Below are 23,032 nucleotides of genomic sequence, written 5' to 3' on the forward strand. Positions count from 1 at the left end.
AGAACTTTGGGGCCCAGATAGTTTTCTCATCCATCCTTCCAGTAGTTAGAAGAGGGATAGAAAGGGAACGAAAAATACTCCGGGTGAATGACTGGCTACGAAGGTGGTGCCGACGAGAGAGATTTGGATTCTGGGACCACGGGCTATACTTCCTGGAAGATGGGCTGTTGGCTAGGGATGGGTTGCACCTCACAAAGGCTGGGAAGAATGTGTTTGGCCACAGCATGAAGAACTTCATCAGGAGGGCTTTAAACTGAATCCTACGGGGAAGGGAGATGTAATGTTGGGGGTAACAATGGACGTAGGCGCATGCACTGCAATGGAGAGAACAGCTCTGATAGCGCCCAATAATAGTCTTCAGACACATGTAGGAAGAAAGCCAGACTATGAAGCACATGGTCTTCGATGTCTATATACTAATGCCCAGAGTATAGGAAACAAACAGAACGAACTTGAACTCTTAATACAGGAGGGAAATTATGACTTGATAGGTATAACTGAGACTTGGTGGGATGACTCTCATGACTGGAATACAGCAGTTGAAGGATATAACTTGTTCAAAAAGAACAGGAGGAACAGAAAGGGAGGCGGGGTTGCACTGTATGTGAAAAATACATATCACTGCACAGAAAGACAGGAGGAGGAGCTTGGTAGCCCCATCGAGAGCATCTGGGTTGAAATAAATGGAGCAAAGAATAAAAGGAACCTGGTGGTCGGAGTCTACTACCGGCCACCCAATCAAGGAGAAGACAAGGATGAAACTTTTGAAAAGCAAATAGCCAATGTTTTAAGGAAGCATGATGTAGTAGTAATGGGGGACTTCAATTTCCCTGATATTTGTTGGGAGACAAATTCTGCAAAACATGGCCCCTCCAGGAAATTCCTGACTTGTGTGGCGGATAACTTCCTCCTACAGAAAGTAGAGGAAGGAACTAGAGGATCGGCTATCCTTGACTTGATCCTAACCAACAGAGATGACTTAGTGGATAAAGTAGCAGTTACAGGAACTCTGGGGGAAAGCGACCATGTTGTACTTGAGTTCTTGGTTCTAAGGGAAGCAAAAGCCGAGTGTACTCAAACGCGTACCCTGGATTTTAGGAAAGCTGATTTTAATAAACTCAGAACAATGATCAGTAAGGTCCCATGGCAAGCAATGCTAGCGAGAAAAGGAGTCCAACATGGGTGGGAACTTTTAAAAAAGGAAATTCTCAAGGCACAATCACAAACAATTCCAACAAGAAGAAAAGGTGGAAGACAACAGAAGAAGCCAATGTGGCTTCACAAAAAGCTTAGGGATGACCTGAAAACAAAAAAGGACACATATAGGAAGTGGAAGGAAGGCCAAGTAACAAAGGAAGAGTACAGGCAGGTAGCACAGAATTGCAGGGATGGCGTCAGGAAGGCTAAAGCGGAGAACGAGGTGAGGTTAGCGAGGGATGCTAAAAACAACAAAAAGGCTTTCTTCAGCTACGTGCATAGTAAAAGGCAGAGGAAAGAAATGGTTGTTCAGCTATTAAATAAGGATGGCAAAATGATAACAGAGGACAAAGAAAAGGCAGAGGTGCTCAATTCCTACTTTGGCTCAGTCTTCTCCCAAAAGAGGGTCTATGACCCCCCTGGCAAAGGCGAAGTACAGGCTGAAGGGGCAGGATTGCAGCTTGAGATCGACAGGCATATGGTCAAGGAACACCTCATTACTTTGAATGAGTTCAAATCTCCAGGGCCAGATGAACTGCATCCTAGAGTCATAAAGGAACTGGCAGAAGAACTCTCAGAACCGCTGTCTATTCTCTTTGAGAAATCATGGAGGACCGGGGAAGTGCCAGATGACTGGAGGAGGGCTAACGTTGTCCCTATCTTCAAAAAGGGTAAAAAGGAGGAACCTGGGAACTACAGACCAGTCAGCCTGACATCAATCCCTGGGAAAATTCTGGAGCAGATCATAAAGCAATCCATCTGGAAGCACCTTGACAACAATGCCGTGATTACTCGAAGCCAACATGGATTTGTCAAAAACAAGTCCTGCCAGACAAATCTGATCTCATTTTTTGATCAAGTCACCTCCCTTGTAGACCGTGGGAATGCTGTAGACATCATATACCTCGACTTCAGCAAAGCTTTCGACAAAGTGCCCCATGATATCCTGATGAGCAAACTAGCTCGAAGTGGGCTAGATGAAACAACGATCATGTGGATCCACAGTTGGCTACAGAATCGGACTCAAACAGTGCTTATCAATGGGACCTTCTCAAGCTGGGGAGAGGTAACGAGTGGGGTACCGCAGGGCTCAGTCCTGGGCCCAGTGCTCTTCAATATTTTTATTAATGACTTGGAGGAGGAGGTGCAGGGAATGCTGATCAAATTTGCAGATGACACAAAATTGGGAGGGATAGCTAATACTTTGGAAGACAGAAACAAAATTCAAAGTGATCTGGATAGACTGGAGTGCTGGGCAGAAAACAACAGAATGGCATTTAATAGGGACAAATGCCAAGTTCTGCACCTAGGAAAAAGAAACCAAATGCACAGTTACAAGATGGGGGATACGTGGCTCAACCACACTACAAGCGAGAAGGATCTTGGAATTGTCGTCGATCACAAGCTGAATATGAGCCAACAATGTGATGTGGCTGCAAAAAAGGCCAATGCTCTTTTGGGCTGCATTCATAGAAGCATCGCTTCCAAATCCCGGGAAGTACTAGTTCCCCTCTACTCAGCACTGGTTAGGCCTCATCTGGAGTACTGTGTCCAGTTCTGGGCACCACACTTTAAGAAGGATGCAGACAAGCTGGAGAGGGTTCAAAGGAGGGCAACAAAGATGATCAGGGGACTGGAAACAAAGCCCTATGAAGAGAGACTGAAAGAACTGGGCATGTTTAGCCTTGAGAAGAGAAGACTGAGGGGAGATATGATAGCGCTCTTCAAGTACTTGAAAGGTTGTCACAGAGAAGAAGGCCAGGATCTCTTCTTGATCATCCCAGAGTGCAGGACACGGAATAATGGGCTCAAGTTACAGGAAGCCAGATTCCGACTGAACATCAGGAAAAACTTCCTGAGTGTCAGAGCAATACGGCAATGGAACCAATTACCTGGGGAGGTGGTGGGCTCTCCCACACTGGAGGCCTTCAAGACGAGGCTGGACAGCCATTTGTCAGGGATGCTCTGACTTGGATTCCTGCATTGAGCAGGGGGTTGGACTCGATGGCCTTGTAGGCCCCTTCCAACCCTACTATTCTATGATCTATGAGAGTTTCGGTTGCAATACTGTTGCCTACCCCTCTGCGTCACACGAGGCTCATAGTGGACCTTGCCTAAATTGTTTGATGGCTGAACAACCCATGACAGAGTAATCATCCCAAAAAGATCTATCTTCCTAATGGATATGGGTCTAGAGCTGATCAGACTTTGGGTCAACCTTAAACAAATGCCTGGGACATCAAGAAAGGCAGCCTCAAAACTGGTACAGCCTGCCACTGCTGACACTAAGAAAAGGTGTATCTCTGTGGTTGACACAATGACAGAAAACGCAGCAACTGTGTGTTTCATGCAACCATTTTGCCTCTCCTACTCACGCACTTGTGAAGTATGGTGATTGTGCATAGGTGTTCATATAGCTACAGTTACAAGGACTCTGAGATTAGTTGTTGCTACCAGTAATTCACAACTCATAATTATTGCACTATTACACTTCTGCATCTGTTATATGTATATTAATGGCACAATTGTCGGTTGCTTAAAAAACTGTGGGGTCAGTTAGACCCCACATACAATTTAAATAAGTTGTTGTACTTTAGACTGTTGTCCCCAATAACTTATGTGTAACTATTATGTTTTACTGGGACAGGGAAGATCTCAATTTTTACTTGCAAATGGTGTCACACTGAATAAGTTCTTCCAGATATTTTATTTGTATGGATCTCTTGGGGTAAATTTGACCCAGATACAGGATTGGTACAGTTAGTTTCTCTGTTGATGGAGTGTTCAATCTGCTGATCCAATTAATCATTCTTTGAACCTAATCAGGTTCTGAGAGCCAGGATCTGCAGGAGAAGCCACCATCTGGGCAAGAGGGCGTGCCTGCTGCTTGCTGTTTGCCGCCACCACCTCCACCACCGCTCTCCCTGTGGACTTCTGCCGGGCAGACCACCAGTCCCTGCAGGACCAGCCCCCCAGGTACTGAGCTGTGCTGACCATTTCCACCTGTGCCTTCCTGGAAGGGCTATATAAACTGGCTGGCTGAGGTGGCCTGAGAGAGCCAGGATCTGCAGGAGAAGCCACCACCTGGGGAAGAGGGCGCTCTGCTGCCTGTGTGGACTCCTGCCTGACAGTATTTGTAAGGGGATGCATTGTATTGTTTTTTAATTGTTGGTGGGGGGTAGGTTTGGGGGGGATTCTGTTGTGTTTTTAGGGGTGGGTAGCCTGCCTGATAGGCGGGAGCGAGGGGGCATGTGTCCACTTGATGGAGGCAGTGGGGGGAGCGTTGGGGGCCAGACTATACAGAGGCTGGGTGGCAGGCGCTGGCAGAGCGCTAGGGGCAGGCCATGCCCGGTAAGGGGAACAAGGGGGAGATGTGTAATATCTGCCCCCTGCTCCGGGCCTGTCCAGAGCCAAAGGATGGCTGGGGGAGGCGTGACTCCATCTTCTGGCCTTCGTCTGCTGCTCTGCAATGCCAGGTCTATTACCCAGAAAACATCCCTCATCCATGACATGATCTGGGATGAGGGTACAGACCTGGCAGGTATTACGGAAACCTGGCTGGCTGAGGCCGCTGCTCCAACTCTGGCGGCCATGTGCCCAGCTGGATTGTCGTATGCACAGTAGCCAAGGGCTGGGGATCGGGGAGGGGGAGTGGCTGTTATCTACCGGGAGTCCTCAGTCTTCACCAGACCCCCTCTCTGGGAGACCAAGGTTGCTGAGTGTATGTACTGGAGGCTGAGCCCGAAGGGCAGTCTGGGGATTCTGCTTATGTACAGTCTACCCAACTGCACAACTGACTCCCTGGCTGAGATGCTTGAGGTGGTCTCTGATGTGCGTGTGCAGTCCCCTAACTTATTGGCGTTGGGGGACTTCAATGTACATTCAGAGGCCGTCCTCATGGGGGCACCTCAGGACTTCATGGAGACCATGGCTCCTATTCCAACTGGGCCCACCCATGTAGCCAGTCATGCACTAGACCTTGTGTTTGTTTCTGGAGAAGTGGTGAGTGATCTGGTAGTCGGGGGTATATCCACCACCCCCTTGTCATGGTCAGATCACTATCTGGTGACGTCGGACTTCTTGGTTCCATAAACCCTCCGCAGGGGTGGAGGACCCATTAAAATGGTCCGCCCCAGGCATCTTATGGATCCAAATGGATTCCTGAATGCGCTTGGGGATTCTCTGGAGCACGCAAATGGCCACTTGGTCGAGACCCTGGTTAGTGGGTGGAATGCAGCAATCACTGGGGCATTAGATCGGGTGGCTCCGAAACGCCCTCTCCCCCTGAACAGGGCTCGGACTGCACCATGGTTCAATCCGCGGTTACGAGCTCTGAAACAGGAGGTGAGACAGCTAGAGCGCCAGTGGCAGAAGTCTTGCTCCAAAGACTATCAGACACGGGCTAGAGCTGTATCTTCAGCCCATCACGTGGCAGTGAAGGCAGCAAAAAAGGAATATTATGCTGCTTGTATTGCATCTGCAGAGTGCTGTCCCAGGAAGCTGTTCCAAGTGGTCCGGAGTCTGGTCAGTCCAGTTGCTCTGGAACCGCTGGAGCCTCCTGTGAGGCCTTGGCAAGGCACTTTGTGGATAAAATTGATCAGATTAGGAGTGTTATTCCGTGCACCATGGATACAGTTAGCAAGCAAGAGGTGGTCTGTGGCAAACCAGTTTTGTGGGATCGGTTCCAGCTTCTTCCTTCTGATGAAGTGGACAAGGTGCTCTCATCTGTAAGGCCGACCACCTGCTTACTTGATCCTTGCCTATCTTGGCTCATTATGAGCTGCAGAGAGAGGCTGGGTGAGGGCATCAGGGTGGTGGTGAACGCCTCCCTTGAGGAAGGAGTGATGCCATCAGCTCTCAAGGAGGAAGTGATAAGACTGCTTTTAAAAAAGCCCTCCTTGGATCCCCTAGTTTTGAACAACTTTCACCCAGTTTCGAATCTGCCATTTTGGGGAAGGTGATTGAGCAGGTGGTGGTGATGCAGTTGAAGGCATACTTGGAAGAAACCGATTATTTAGATCCATTTCAATCAGGCTTCAGGCCTGGGCATGGGACAGATATAGCCTTGGTCGCCTTGGTGGATGATATGAAGAGGGCTTTGTATAGGGGCGAATGCTCCTTCCTTGTTCTCCTTGACCTCTCAGCAGCTTTTGATACCGTTGACCACAGTATCCTCCTGGACCGCCTGGAGGGGTTGGGCACTGGAGACACCGTATTGCGGTGATTCCGGTCCTTCCTCTCCGGCAAGTACCAGAGGGTAGCACTGGGAGAGGAGGTGTTGGACCCGTGGCCACTCACTTGTGGGGTGCCACAGGGTTCCATCCTCTCCCCAATGCTATTTAACATCTATGTGAAGCCGCTGGGGGCTATCATCAAGAGGTTTGGGGTACGGTGTCATCAATATGCGGATGACACGCAGCTCTACCTCTCGTTTAAATCTTCACCAAGGTTGGCCGTAGAATCCCTGTCCAAATGTCTGGAGACGGTGAGTGGCTGGATGGGGAAAAATAAGCTGAAGCTGAACCCTGACAAGACCGAGGTACTTTTGGTGCGAGACAAGAGGAGGCTGGGGGATGTTGACCTGGTGTTGAATGGGGTATTGCTACCCTTGAAAGACCAGGTCTGCAGCCTGGGGGTCATTTTAGACTCCCAGCTGTCCATGGAGGCTCAGGTGTCAGCTGTGAGCCGGACAGCGCTGTACCAACTCCATCTGATACAGCGGCTGCGCCCCTACCTTCCCGACCATCTGCTCCCATCGGTAGTACATGCCCTGGTCTCCTCTCGTCTAGACTACCGTAATGCACTCTACGTGGGGTTACCCTTGAAGATGGTTCAGAAGCTGCAGCTGATACAGAACGCGGCAGCTCGCCTGATTAAAAGGAGCCGCCAGCGCGTGATCACATCACTCCGGTGCTGAAGGAGTTGCACTGGTTACCAGTTGTTTTCCAGGCCAAACTCAAGGTATTGGTTTTGACCTTTAAAACCCTATATGGTTCCAGCCCAGCCTATCTTAAGAAACGCCTCCAGCAACACCAGATAGGCCGCTTAACAAGATCAGCCTCGGATGGCCTTCTCTCTGTCCCATCAGCCAGGACAGCTAGGCTGGTGAGGACGGGAGAGAAGGCCTTCTCTGTGGTGGCCCCCACTCTGTGGAACTCCCTCCCTAGGGAACTCCGTCAAGCCCCCTCTTTAATGAGCTTCTGCCGTGCATTAAAAACATGGTTGTTCAGGCAGGTATTTGGGGTGGGTTAGGGTATTTTTAGAAATATGACGTTTTAAAGTAGAATTTTATTGTTTAAAAACTGTTGTATTGCTGTATATTGCCCAGAGTGGCCAGGTGACCAGCCAGATGAGAGATTAAGAAATTCAATCAATCAATCACAATCAATGATGAATTAAAGAGCAGAGTACAGATTAATAGTATAATCCTATGCATTTCTACTCAGAAGTAAGTTCCACTAAGTTCAATGAGGCTTGCTCCCAAGTAAGTGTGTATATGATTGCAGCCTAAAGACTTCAAGCTAAGGCCCTCCAGGCTCTAATGTATGTTAAATCAAGACAAATGGAAATTACAGCTAATCAACTCTATACTGCATTATCTAGTGTTGGCAAGCCCTCACTGTGGTACCATTTTATTTTTTTCATGCTGCATGCACTGCTTTAAATAGTATATCATTGAGCAAAGAAAAAGCATTGCAAGCTAAGATAGCAGCAGCATGACATGCCTCTGACCTGCATCTCTGTGCTCCAGATTCTGCAGAATGATGTGTAGGAAGGAGTGGGAGTAAGTATGGATGGATATTGACTCCTCTTGTAGAATAGTCAAAAGTGAAACAGCAGCTGTTAACTGCATTTCCACCCCTGCAACAGGCAGGACCTCCTGTGTAATAAGGAGAGAAAAAAGATTTAATCAAAGAACACGGCATATAGATACAAAAAAGACAAATGCACCCATTACAGAAAATAAGGGCATAATCAGGCCAAAAATTATCTGTGAAAGACTGATTGCACAGCAGTTTTATAAACAAGAAGAATATGCAAGGCACGTGCTAAAAAAAAATCTCACAGTCGTGTCATTATAACCACCTCATATTTGGGCCAAATACATATTACCTGACTAGATTTGATGAGTTTCTTGCAAAACAGAAAGAGTTCCATCTTCTTGAATTCTTCCTATGCACAGTGTTTTTTCCACAAATGTGCTCTCAAATTTAAACCAATGGATGTTGCCATTTTGGATTGGGCCACGTGTACACAGAACAAAGCCCAAATTGTATTTGATTTGGTCAACTGTGCTAGATACTTCTGTTTTAAATGAAATTCAAGATAGCTGTCAAGCCACCAGTCTTAGTAAAAAAAAAAAAACCATCAAAACCATCTTGGAAATCAGAGAATTCAGACTGGTCTCACTTTTATTGTGATAGGTAGTAAAATTCACCAGAGACTCAGTTGGCCTTCACCAGAAGGAGGGCCTTTTCTGTCCCAGTCCCAGTTCTATGGAATGTCTTTTGAAGTTGGCCTTTTCAGCTGGCCTATGAAAATTAAAGCTGACTGATATATCCCTTGCTTTATGTCTGCCTTGCTGTTATTGTTATTTTCCTTGTTTGGTTTTTATGAACTGATGTTTATTGTTTTATTTTACGTTTGTAAACCACTATAATATGGTTTATGAACAAAGATCTATAAATATTTTAAATAAATAATAAATTGATAATATTGGCCTCATTACCTAGATTCAGACTGGCTTTTTTCTCTCTCACACACCATATAATTATCCCGTTCCCAATATCCTCTTTTTATCACAATCTTTAAAACCTAGAAATGTTGCCAAACTTTGTTATTACCTGGTTGAATTTGTCCATAAATGTATTATGAATCATAAGACATTTTCTCCCAAACTGGCTTGGAACATAAAACAAGATTCTACATATTCAATCTCAGCGTCAAGGTAGATTAGCTTCCTTTGTAAGTGCACATGCATAAATTCTTTAATGTTAACCCCTTATTCTTAATGAAAATCTCATTGGTTTTGAAACATGTAACCAGACAATCAAACCAAACAGTCTGGTTTGGTGAGTATCTTCTCCATTCAGATCAATTGTTCCTAGCAAATGTGTCATGCTGTTGTTGCTTCCATCCAGACCTACACTCCTCTTGTTTCCAGGTGTGTCTGTTTTGGCATGCTGGAGTGGGGTGGGGGGGTTGACTGAATTTCCAAGTGCCATCCATGCCTGGTGCTGGGAAATACAAATCACAGTGGGCAATGTGATAAGGTACATGTATGCAGCACAATCGGCATGCATGCCCAACACTGACCCAGAAGAGAACCCAGGAACAGACAACTTGTTTTTCAGAACACTCACAAAGAAATCTTGAAAATACCAAGTCAGTTCTGAATCAAGCCGAAGAGAGTTCACCCATCAGAACTATTAAAAGCCCAAGATTATATCACACCTTTGTTTCCAAGATTTTGTCACAAATATAAATGAAAACCAGGACACAGTCACACAGATGGTGAACTGGCACAGTTCCCAATGGTTTCCACTAATTTCTATGAGATAAAAAAAAATTGGGCTGCAATCTGGAACACAGGGTTTTTGGGGGTGGGGGAGGCATCTATCCCACTCCACAGATATGGGGTTAACCAGGGGTACGTTTAAGCTTATCAGTGGTGCCCTGAACATACTGATTTCCTCCTATGGTCACAGGAGCCATACAGCAGACTTCTTTCTCTGCTCACAGAGAGGGAAGTCCATGGACAGAGGAGGTCTGCCCTTGCAAGTCTGCTCACTGGGAAACAGAAACCCGCACTGACCTTGCCTCTTTGCTGTTCAGGAAGGCCTTCTGGCTGTGGCTCAGAGGTGGTTTTGGATTACAAATGCAGAATGGGGGCAGGGGGGAAGTATGCCAGCCTTGGTGAGGGCATACCTATTTTCTTTCTCATTGGGACCAGTGGGAGGGGGATTAAAAACAAAACAAAACTGAAGAGCCCCTGTCCCCTCCCTGTACCTTTCATGCTGTCAGTGCAAGCCTTGCAGGGTATAGGAAGTGGTGGTTCATCCACTAGGAATTCTCTCTCCCCTTCCCTCATTGGACTGCTCTGCCTGCATCATTAACTATGGCTTTCCATACCTTCCCAGTTACTGAGGCTTCCCCTTGCACAGCATGAATCTGTCACCACAAATCAGGTAGAACTCATCCCAGTGTATGTGTTGTGCCTCTGAGTTGGAGATATAAATATACTGCAAATCCAGAAAACAATTATAACATTACAGAGCAATATTTAATTTTCCTCTATAAGTTACTGCTATGGGATGAATAATATAACATTTGGGAGGAGGGGAGGCAAGAGGCACTATGTTTTGAGAGAGGGAGATTTATTGATACACTCAGCCTATTTATTAGATGGTAATATGCTTAAACGGTGAAAAATAAGTCAATGAAATTTTAAGCAGGCACTGATTTCTGGAATATTGTCAGAAAAAAACTGGCTATAGCTATGAAGCTCTTTCAACCTACACAAAGGTATCACATAATGAACGAAGAGCAATGTTTCTATATTCCATGATAACTGATATTTAGACAGATCTGTGCCTAGGTGGAATTTTACTGCACAAAATTAAAACATTTGACATCCAAGAGAAACATCCAGGCTTAAGGATTTTGCTGACAGCTGTTTTATAAATAGAAAGTGTGCACATCATTTCCTCCATGCAAGATGAACAACCATGACAGCTTAATAAGGAAATGTCAGTACAGAATCACACATATGTAATTATTCACCTTTAAGGAAGAAGGCTTGGGTGAGTTCATCTCACAGTACTCATGTGTCTTGATACAATTTAAAGCTATCTTTAGCATCTTACCGGATGAGATGTATACTACAATAACTATTTTACAATCCCCCCTGTCTGTGACTGTCATTAAGGGATGCGTATAAGGGCTTTGCTCTTGAATTCCATAAAAAATACTGAGATTCTGTCACAGAACAAGAGTAAGATCCTTTGTAATAGGAAAGCAAATTGAGAGTGACAGAATATTGAACAGGGGAATAAGCAGGAAAGAAGGCACTGCCGATCAGTGGGCTGCCACAGCCCATTAGGTTCTCAGAGCCTGCTGAGAGGAAGGGTCTCAAAGGGATCTATTTAAGTGTTTGACACTTGGAAGAGGAAATAGATGGGACCTACAATCATCCTACAAGTGCCACACTGTGCCCCAAGAAAAGATACTGGCAGCCTTGGAAATGAGTCCCACAAATGTGAGGTTAATAAACCAAATCTCATGTTTGGTAGGTCTTTGGGGGCCTATGGTTTCACCTTGGGCACAGAATCTTTTCTTCCAGAAATAGTCAGTGCTGGGGGCCTGAATGAGATCAGGACACCGGCATGGGGAACAAGGAACTTTAACTTTTGACCCTCATTATGGTCCGAACTCATATCCATTCCCCATGCCTGCTATTTGTATGGCAAGACTGAATGGGAGTTTCTTCCCCCAATGCAAATAGCAGGTGTGAGGGGATGGTCCAGATTGGGGGCCCCATACTGGCTATTTCTGAAAGAAAACTAATGCATTCAAGAACATACTATGTGATTAATGTAACATGCCATTTAATCTTAACTTATCTGCACTTACACCGACCTTCCAAAGGACTGGTCACAAGTACAATGGCCCTTTTGTTGACCCAAAAGGAGTCCAAGGTAAGTTTAGAGGTGAATAGTCCAGGTCCTTGCAACATAGATTTTATACCCTTTATTTTACCATTTGAGAGTGTACACGTACGTGTGAATGCTTATTTCAGATTAAATCCGTATTAAAATATTGAAGTTCATTTGTTTGTTTTACTTTCCATTGTCTTAAAAATTATTTTTACACAACAGCTAAGAAACAGGATAATAGCCATGTGGCCCATGACTGCACATCAATATGCCATCTTTAGTACACTTGATTTTTAAAGCCAATACAATTGACTGTGTTTCATTTAAATCAGTGATGAAGGTTTACGAAGAAGTTCCTTTCCTTCCACTTGAAAATATGGATTTTTAAAGAGAATATACCATCCTTCTGTGAAATTTGCACACTTCCTAACACCTAAGTGTGAAACACGTTAACTAAGCTAACTGGAATTTGGAGACTCAGCAAAGGCATTAATTCAGACACTGGAAGAACAAAAAGCAATAGATCTGATTCTAAAGATAGTTACTGTATCTGCAACAGGAGCAAAGTCACATACCTCTAACCCAAGTCTTCAAGCCTGTACTCATCAGAGCCGCATCCTCTGGGTAAAGAAATTATGAGGACTACTTGCAATGTTATCATTTAAAAACTCTGAAGCAATCCCATGAGCCACTCCCCTGCCTGAAACTATCTTGTCAGAATAGTTTACATTTAACTAGCTCATAGACAGCTGCATAAATCCCAAGATTCCGGAAGCAATCCTCTACATGTCCTTGTTTCAACGCACACTAAAAACTTGTCCTTCCAATCTTCTCCCACATACCAGCTGGCTGGCTGGCAATACCAAGGAGCTCAGAATGAACAGGGCTGGCTTGTCATAGATGCCAACCTTGGAAGGAGTACCAAATAGTCAGTTCCAGGATGCCCCTACTGCTGCTGTTCCAGTAATGGCAGACAGGCCCTCAGACTTGGCAGTTGTTCAACTCCTTTTCCTCTGCCTCCAGCCCCTGAAGAGTCAGGCAAAGGTCTGGGAGACAAGAATGGGATGAATGGCCCAACTGTCTCATTCCTACAACTGAGATACTATTTCCCATTCATGTAGAAATGTACAGAGTCAGACTGCATGGGGAGGACAGATGAGCAATAAAGAGGAAGAGTATTGCATAGTGGAGGCCTTTTTCCAAAGTGACCATAGTCAAAGGGCAAGACCAGAATCTAGGAATCTCCAGTCTGGTCAAGCCCTACAGGAGTTGCCCCTTGGCCTACCAAGCTGCCTTGTGATAAGGGTGCAGTTAAGTTTGCTTCTTCCTGATAGAGGCAGTATAGGAATCACATTTAGGATTGGCAAACAACAGGGAACTGGTAAAAGGGATAGGATAAGGCTATCCTCATCTGCTATGGAAGATCCAGCTTGCTGCCTTGGTTTTACTGATGCATATTCTGATATTCCAGCAAACAAACAATGTTCTGATAACACTTTTATCTTCATAACTCACTCTTGCCTTTAGTTTGATGAATGATCATGTCTGAGGCTTGGCATATTTCAATTCTTGCTTCCTGGTTTTCAATGTTCTCTGTCACTTGATCCGGGTTGGGCCACCCACATCTCACATTTTCCTTGTCCACTCATTCTGAGACATGCTATGGTTCTGTGTTTCTTAGGCTGAAGATGAGAATGTATCCCACACAGATATTGGTAATAATTTAACCACTTCAAAAGTTCTTGTTGATTGACATTTATACCAACACATGATCAGCTGGTTAGCAAGGGAAACAAGAAGACTACACTGAAGTGAGAGACTGGGACATTTTCAATTTCATAATACCTCTAACATGGAACAGAGGGTGCACAGGGTAAGCATAACTCTGCTGTTCTTGCCAGTTCACCACTCAAGCTGAAATGCAACATCACCACTCTGCCCACGATATACAGTCAGGGCCAGAAATATTGGAACAAGGATGATTGTTTTGGCAGTTGGTCTCTGTACACCACCACATTGAAGTTGAAAGGAAACACACTCAGATGGGAGTGAAGTCAGGACTTTCAGCTGTAATTCAAGGGGTTTGACAAAAGTGGGGCACTAACCACTCAGAAAGGACAGCCAGTGGCATACACACACACACCATCATTCGTGGCTCATAAGTAATGAAACAAACCAAAATCATTTCAAACTTAAGGATCGCCTTTAATACCTGCATGAAAATCCTTTGCAGTCAATGACTGCCTGAAGTCTGGAACCCATGGACATGAACAAATGCGGAGTTTCCCCCCTCCAGATGCTTTGCCAGGCCTTTACTGCAGCTGCCTTCAGCTGCTGCTTGTTTGTGGGTCTTTCTGCCTTTAGTCTTGTCTTCAGTAATTGAAAAGCATGCTCTATTGGGTGGAGATCAGGTGACTGACTCGGCCATTGAAGAACATCCCACTTCTTTGCCTGGAGAAACTCTTGGGTAGCTTTTGCTGTATGTTTTGGCTCATTATCCATCTGCAATATGAAGCGGTGTCCTATCAGTTTGGCAGCATTCAGCTGAATGTGAGCAGAAAGTATAGCCCTATACACTTCAGAATTCATCCTGCTGCTTTTCTCAGCAGTCAGGTCATCAATAAACACCAGCGACCCAATTCCATTGGCAGCTATACATGCCCATGCCAGAACACGGCCTCCACCATGTTTGACAGATGATGTGTCACGCTTTGGATCATGAGCTGTTCCTTTCCTTCGCCATACTTTTCTCTTCCCATCATTCTGGTACAAGTTAATCTGGGGTTCATCAGTCCAAAGAATCTTATTCCAGAACTGGGCAGGCTTTTTTAGGTGTTTGCTGGCAAAGGCTAATCTGGCCTGTCTGTTCTTGAGCATTACCAGTGGTTTGCACCTTGTCATGAAGCCTCTGTATTTATTTTTATTTTATTTTATTTATTTCATTTCTATACTGCCCAATAGCCGAAGCTCTCTGGGCGGTTCACAAAAATTAAAACCAAACAACACACAATAAAACAATTTAAAATATACAGAACATTAAAGCCACAATATAACAATACAACCACAATAAAACCTAGCAGCAGTGCAGGAGTTTAAAATACAGATTTAAAACAGCAAAGATAAAAATTGAGAAAGCTAAAATGCCTGGGAAAATAAAAAGGTCTTCACCTGGCGCCAAAAGGAATACAATGTAGATGCCAGGCGAACCTCACTAGGGAGCTCATTCCAGAGCTGGGTTGCCACAGCAGAAAAAGCCCTCCTCCTAGTAGCTACCCGCCTCACTTCCTTTGGCAGGGGCTCACGGAGAAGGGCCGCTGACGATGATCTTAAGGTCCGGGCAGGCACATATGGGAGGAGGCGATCCTTCAGGTAACCTGGCCCCAAGCCGTTAAGGGCTTTGAATGTTAACACCAGCACTTTGAATCGGGCCCGAAAATGGACTGGCAGCCAGTGCAGCTGGAAAAGTACTGGCGTAATATGAGCTCACAGGCCAGTCCCTGTTAACAATCTTGCTGCCCTATTTTGGACCAGCTGAAGTTTCCGGACCGTTTTCAAAGGCAGCCCCACGTATAACGCATTGCAGTAATCCAGACGAGAAGTTATCAGAGCATGGATAACTGTAGCTAGGCTATCTCTGTCCAGATATAACCCAGACAACCTATCCAGAAGGATACCATGGTCGATGGTATCGAAAGCCGCTGAGAGGTCCAGGAGAATCAACAGGGTCACACTCCCCCTGTCCCTCTCCAAGCAGAGGTCATCCCACAGGGCGACCAAGGCAGTTTCCGTTCCAAAACCAGGCCTGAAGCCCGACTGAAATGGATCTAGATAATCCATTTCATTCAACAGTGCCTGGAGCTGTCCTATAACCACCCGCTCAAGCACCTTGCCCAGGAAGGGGATGTTGGCCACTGGCCTATAATTGTTAACATCCTCTGGGTCCAGGTTAGGCTTTTTCAGGAGTGGTCTAATTACCGCCTCTTTTAAAGAGGCAGGCACCACTCCCTCTCTCAAGGAGGAATTTACAACCTCCTGGACCCAGCCAGACATCCCCTCCTTGTTTGATTTAATAAGCCATGAAGGGCAAGGGTCAAGCACACAAGTGGTCAATCGGACTTGGCCAAGCACCTTGTCCACATCCTCAGGCCTCAGTAACTGAAACTCATCCAATAAAACTGGACCAGACGGTGCTCTGAACGCCTCTACCAATGGAACTGCATTAATGGTGGTGTCCAATTCATGACGAATCTGAGTGACTTTATCCTCAAAGTGCTGTGCAAACTTGTAACAGCGTGCTACCAAGGGTTCCACCGTCTCTCTCCCTGGCCCAGAATGTAACAGGCCGCGAACCACTCGGAAAAGCTCCGCTGGACGACACTGAGAAGATGCAATGCTGGTGGAAAAGAACTGTCTCTTTGCCACCCTCACCGCCACAGAGTAGGCTTGATAGTGGGCTCTTACCTGTGTTCAGTCAGACTCAGCACGTGTTTTCCTCCACCTGCGTTCTAGCCGTCTTCCCTCTTGCTTCATTGCCCTCAGCTCAGGTGTATACCATGGTAGCACCTCCCCGACCCCCTGAGTTGCCCAATAGTCCTCCCAGGCACATATTAAAATGTTAGGATATAAAATGCACAACAATTTAAAAGAATATAAAAGATAAAAGAGATAAAAGAGAACAGCAGCTAAGAAGGAGCAGATAAAGTCCACGTTTGCCCCTTTCCCCTTGTCTTTAAAGCTGCTGCCCTCTGCTGCTGCTATTTGCTGCTGGTATCTGTGGCTGCTGGTGTCTCTGGAGAGGCAGGTGGGTAGGTCTTCAGATCCTACGCGACTCCAAGTGCGACTCTAAGTGCGCACTTAGCATCGCACTTGGCTCAACGCCGAGGCGCTGCCTCTGGCAGCCCCGCCTTAAGTACCTGTTGGCGGGGGCAGAGGCAGGCTCAGGATCCACCTGGTGCAGCTGCTGGCTGGTCCTCCATCCCACAGGCTCCTTCCCGAGCAGCCTCTGGCAGCCCCGCCTTAAGTACCTGTTGGCAGGGGCAGAAGCAGGCTCAGGATCCACCTGGTGCAGCTGCTGGCTGGTTCTCCTTCCCCCAGGCTCCTTCCTGATTTACATTCATAAAGCTGTCTGTTGACTGTAGATGTTGACAATGACATGCCTACCTCCTCAAGAGTGTTCTTGACCTAGCTAGATGTGGTGAAAGGGTTCCTCTTCACCATGAGCAGAATTCTGCGGTCATCCACTTTAGTTGTCTTCCACGGTCTTCCAGGCCTTTTGCCGCTGCTGAGCTTGCAGTTAATTCCTTCTTTTTCAGGATGTTCCAAACTGTTGTATTGGCCAGTCGCACTGTTTTTGCTATCTCTTTGATGGGTTTATGTTGTTTCCTCAGCCTAATGATGGCCTCCTGCACTCGCATGGACACCTCCTTGGACCTCATGTTGGGAGTTCAAGTGAACAGCTACCAAATGCAAATTTAACACTCAGAACCACCTCCAGGCCTTTCATCTGCTTGATTGGTCATGGGGAACCCAGGAAACAGGCCACACCTGGCCATGCAGCTGCTTGTCAGCCATTCATTCTATTACTTATGAGCCACCAACGATGGGGGTGTGTGTATGCCACTGGCTGTCCTTCCTGAATGGTTAGTGGCCCACTTTTGTCAAGCCCCTTGCATTACAGCTGAAAGCCCTGACTTCGCTCCCATCTGGGTATGTTTCCTTTCATCTTCAATGTGGTGGTGTACAGAGGCCAACTCCCAAAACAGTTATCCTTGTTCCAATATTTCTGGCCCTGACTGTATGACAGAATAAAGTCAACAAGAGTGGGTAGAGCTACAGCCATAATACAATGATACAGGAGGAGGGCAAAATTAGACACTTACTGCTATAACTGCTGTTCACACCTAGGAATGAGCCACCACAGATGACCAGCTAATTTACTGACATGAAATAACTTGTGCATGATTATCAAAAAATCAAGCACACTCATGCCGAAATAGAATTTGAAAAACTGTTTATTTTGGGATGAATGTAAAATGTTGTAATGATACTTCAAGACCTTCCTGTTTCTCAGCATTAGCTGAGAAATAGGCCTGGAGGACTCCAAATTTGTTATGATTTAAGCTATTTTGTTAAATTTGGATTCAATGTTTTTATTTGCTTAATTGCTTGCTAATCACCCTACACTTTCAGCATAGGTCAATCTGTACATTCCAATAAACACAAATTAATAAGCAAGGAGGCACATTTCTGAAAAACCTAGGAGCGAAGTGAACTAAAGAATTACTAGTACGCCTTTCTCGAGCTTTGTACAATATCACAACTCACAGAAGTAGCAACATCACCTGGTCAGACATTACTTTGACCTGATATTCTACTTGAGGGAAGATCTGGAGCAGATCTCAGGCTTATGTTTCCTCCCCCGTTTATCTCACCATGTGCAGGAGACAGAGAATGCACCAAATATGTATTTGACTGTAGGGATAAACAAAGAAGGTTCCCCTCTTTCATTACCTTTTATCTGTAGTGAGGAAGATGGAGAGGGACAGGGAGCCATACCAGGAGCCTGAACCCCATTCAACAGATTTTCAATAGCATATGAATAGGCCCCATTAGAAAAAACATGAGTACAGGGAGACATGATAATTTTTGTGAACCGCCCAGACAGCTTCGGCTATTGGGCAGTATAGAAATGAAATGAAATGAATGAATGAATGATAGAGATGTACAAAATTATGTATGGTGTGGAGAAAGTGGATAGGGAGACATTGTTCTCCCTCTCACATAATACTAGAACCCAATGGGAGATGCAGGACAGATAAAAGGAAGTTCTTCACACAGCGCATAGTTAAACTACAGAAGCAGCTATCACAAGATATAGTGATGGCCACCAATTGGGATGGCTTTAAAAGGGGATTAGACAAAATCACGGAGGATAAGCCTATCAATAGCTGCTAGCTGTGATGCCTTTATGCTACCTTCTGTATCGGAGGCAGTATGTCTCTGTGTAACAGTTGCTGGGGCACATGAGCAGGAGGGTGCTATTGCCCTCATGTCCTACCTGTGGACTTCCCATGGGCATCTGGTTGGCTTCTGTGTGAACTGAATGCTAGACTGGATATGCCTTTGGCCTGACTCAGCATGGCTCCACCACTATGAAAACCTTCACAGTCAAACTGTCTTCAAAGGCCTTCTTACCTCTTTAAAAAGTCAGTTGGCAAATATCCATGACACAAAAGTATACTCAAGTGAGCTGTCATTTTTGAATGAGCCATAGCTTTCTGCTCATAGTGCCATTTTTAAAGAGAAAAACAAATCAAAGTAATTTGCAGTGATCCCACTGCATAAGAATAACAGAGCCATCACAATGTGCAAAATATGAACCCATATTATTAACAATGACTGTCAGAGGTTCATACAAGCATTTACAATGATTGCTCCTTTGCACTTAGTTCACTCTTCCCCCAAAGCCTCCACAGTCACTATTATGTTTGACCTTTAAAATCGAACAAATAATTCAGGGATATGCAGGAAGAAAGAGGAGGCTCAGAATACGCTGGAAATATGAGTCTTAAAAACGCCTTAGCTAAATTAGAAAATTGCCACTTTCTTCAAAACTTAAAAGAAAGAAGATCCAACAAACAAATGTTCTGTTGCATTCCAGAACTTCAATCAGTGGCATTTCAAATGCCACACATATTCAGCCAATTAAAAAGAGGCAAGTTATCAATAGAACTCCTACTGCTTCCTTACTAGATGGCCACTTACCTAGGAACGAACAACAACTGATTAAACCCTTCTGTATGTCAAGAATACAACTGAAAGCTTCATAAAATAATAAAAAGAAAATATAAGATGTTTCTTGTAAGACTGAAGAGACTGAGGAAACGGGCAGAGCAGTCCTATACTCACGTAATGTCAGGACTGGAGTTACACAACTGCTACAGAACGGCTGCTGTATCAAATGCAAGGTCAGCCCAAGACAGCAAGGGAAAATGTACAACACAGAACATACATAAATAGCATAAAAATGACAGACATGGCCACAGTGTTCCTGGAAACTCCATCAAAGCTCGCCAGTCAGGGTCTGTGCCACTGCTGAAACCCACATGCCACCAGCACACGAAGAACTCATGACAGGGATATCCTCTGCATCATGCAGCACCATAGCACCCCCTCTCCATCAGCCCCAGTGGCAAAGCCAGCAAAACCCTGCTACTGTCAGTCCTCAGGCATCTGTCCAAGCAGAAGTATGAATCCCCTTACGCTCCTCGGAACCACTGTTTTATGATACACACAAAGGGGAACAAGGAGAGCCCACACAACACAGGACCCACATAGCTCCCTGGGCAAAGTGCCTGCACGTTCAGCCCGGAGACAAAGGTTCAAGACCCAACTAGGGGGGAAAAGACATTTCACAAGAAGCCAAAGGGAGGGGCCAGTACATGCAACAAGGACAGCCACAGACACATACTGACAGCAGCAGCCAACAATGGTTCACTGCATAGGGGCTGGGAAGCTGGGGATGACCCACCAAAGTGGAAGGGGTGAATAAAGCCCCACTCATGTTTTGCATGACCGGCAAAAAAAGTCATGTTTGGGGAGCAAAAGGGAGCTCCCAGTAGTGAAACTCACACAGTAAACTCCACAGAGCAGTTTGCTAGCTGCTCAGCCACAGCAATAGATAACTATCACACACATCACAGGGCATTTGGCTTCTCCCCTCCACCCCACCACCCCGCCAACTTCAGTACCCAATCAAAGATCCAAGTGGCACAGGGGTTGCTAGAGGAGCCCTAGCTGGGTAGAATAGCTCATGCGGGGGGTCCAGGTTTGAATCCAGCGTCTAACTCCACACTAGGAAAGGGGAGAGGGTCACCCTCACTCAGGCATGCCTGAGCCAATCAAGAGGAGCACCATATGACCAAGCCACCATCATCCGTCCAGTTTTGCTTGATAGGCCAGCCTGGTCAGGTAGCATCCGAGCAGGACTTATTGCCCCTCTCACTCCTTATAACCCCCCTCCTTATAGATCAGTAGCTAGTTAAAACACAGAAAGCAGGGAACAGGAATAAATGGTCAGTTCTATTAATGGAGGGATGTAAACAGTAGGGTCTCTCAAGCTGCATTTTAACTTGTTCATAAATTATCTAGAGTTAGGGGTGAACAGTGAGATGGCTAAGTGAGCTGATATCACCGAATTATTTAAGGTGGTTAAAAATGGGGGGAGAAGAGCAAAAAGCTCTAAAAGGCTCTCTCCAAACTGGAAAAAATGGCTATCAAAATGTAAGTTCAGTGTAAGCAAGTGTAAAGTGATGCACACTGGGCAAAAAATTCTAACTTCACATATATACTGCTGAGGTATGATGTTGTTCAGTCGTTCAGTCGTGTCCGACTCTTCGTGACCCCATGGACCATAGCACGCCAGGCCTTCCTGTCCTGCGCTCTCTCCCGGAGCGTGCTCAAGTTCATATTCATTGCATCCGTGATGCTATCTAGCCATCTCATCCTCTGCCATCCCCTTCTCCTTTTGCCTTCAGTCTTTCCCAGCATCAGGGTCTTTTCCAGGGAGTTTTCTCTTCGCATTAGGTGGCCAAAATATTGGAGCTTCAGCTTCAGTATCTGTCCTTCCAATGAGCAGTCAGGGTTGATTTCCTTTAGGATGGACTGATTTGACCTCCTTGCAGTCCAGGGGACTCGTAAGAGTCTTCTCCAGCACCACAGTTCGAAAGCATCAATTCTTCGGCGCTCAGCCTTCCTTATAGTCCAGCTCTCACGGCCATACATTACTACTGGGAAAACCATAGCTTTGATTAGACGGACCTTTGTCGGCAAGGTGATGTCTCTGCTTCTTACTATGCTGTCTAGGTTGGCCATAGCTTTCCTCCCAAGGAGCAAGCGTCTTTTAATTTCATGGCTACAGTCACCGTCTGCGGTGATCTTGGAGCCCAAGAAAGTAAAATCTGTCACTGCTTCCATTTCTTCCCCTTCGATATGCCAGGAAGTGATGGGGCCAGATGCCATGATCTTAGTTTTTTTAATGTTGAGTTTCAAACCAGCTTTTGCACTCTCCTCTTTCACCCTCAACAAGAGGCTCTTGAGATCCTCTTCGCTTTCTGCCATTAGGGTGGTATCGTCTGCATATCGGAGGTTGTTGATAATTCTCCCAGCAATCTTAATTCCGACCTCTGATTCATCCAACCCGGCATTTCTCATGATGTACTCTGCATATAAGTTAAATAAGCAGGGTGACAATATGCAGCCTTGTCGTACTCCTTTCCCAATTTTGAACCAATCGGTTGTTCCATGTCTGGTTCTTACTGTTGCTTCTTGACCCTCGTACAGGTTTCTCAGGAGACAGGTAAGGTGGTCTGGTACTCCCATCACTTTAAGAATTTGCCACAGTTTGTTGTGATCCACACAATCAAAGGCTTTAGCATAGTCAATGAAGCAGAAATAGACGTTTTTCTGGAATTCTCTTGCTTTCTCCATGATCCAGCGAATGTTGGCGATTTGATCTCTAGTTCCTCTGCCTCTTCGAAACCCAGCTTGTACTTCCGGTAGTTCTCGGTTCACATGCTGCTGAAGCCTAGCTTGTAGGATTTTGAGCATCACCTTGTTGGCATGTGAAATGAGCGCAATTGTGCGGTAGTTTGAACACTCTTTGGCGTTGCCCTTCTTTGGAAATGGAATGTAAACTGACCTTTTCCAGTCTTGTGGCCACTGTTGAGTGTTCCAGATTTGTTGGCATATTGAATGCAGCACTTTAACAGCATCATCTTTTAGGATTTTAAATAGCTCGGCTGGAATACTGTCATCTCCGCTAGCTTTGTTGTTACTAATGCTTCCTAAGGCCCACTTGACTTCACTCTCGAGGATGTCCGGCTCAAGTTCAGTGACCGCACTATCATGGCTATCAGGGACATTCAGATCTTTCCTGTATAGTTCTTCTGTGTATTCTTGCCACCTCTTCTTAATCTCATCTGCTTCTGTTAGGTCCCTGCCTTCTTTGTCCTTTATCATGCCCGTCTTTGCACAAAACGTTCCCTTGAGATCTCCAATTTTCTTGAAGAGATCTCTAGTCTTTCCCATTCTGTTGTTTTCCTCGATTTCTTTGCATTGTTCATTTAAGAAGGCCTTCTTGTCTCTCCTTGCTATTCTCTAGAACTCTGCATTCAGTTGGG

At 45.6% G+C, this 23,032-nt stretch overlaps 1 protein-coding gene across 3 annotated transcripts in view; it reads right to left on the reverse strand.

Annotated features, from left to right (window-relative positions):
• Positions 1-23,032, reverse strand: part of PPP4R4 (protein phosphatase 4 regulatory subunit 4) — a 158,215-nt gene that overhangs the window by 74,180 nt on the left and 61,003 nt on the right. For all 3 annotated transcript variants that reach the window (XM_084840025.1, XM_084840014.1, XM_084840035.1), the window contains exon 4: positions 7,930-8,077. In XM_084840025.1, coding sequence (XP_084696151.1) covers positions 7,930-8,077 — 148 coding nt within the window. The remainder of the gene's footprint in view (positions 1-7,929; positions 8,078-23,032) is intronic.

Source organism: Heloderma suspectum, chromosome 1, assembly GCF_057233095.1.
Source record: "Heloderma suspectum isolate Gila_16-S chromosome 1, 16-S_ref, whole genome shotgun sequence".
In the NCBI taxonomy this organism is placed as follows: Eukaryota; Metazoa; Chordata; class Lepidosauria; order Squamata; family Helodermatidae; genus Heloderma; species Heloderma suspectum.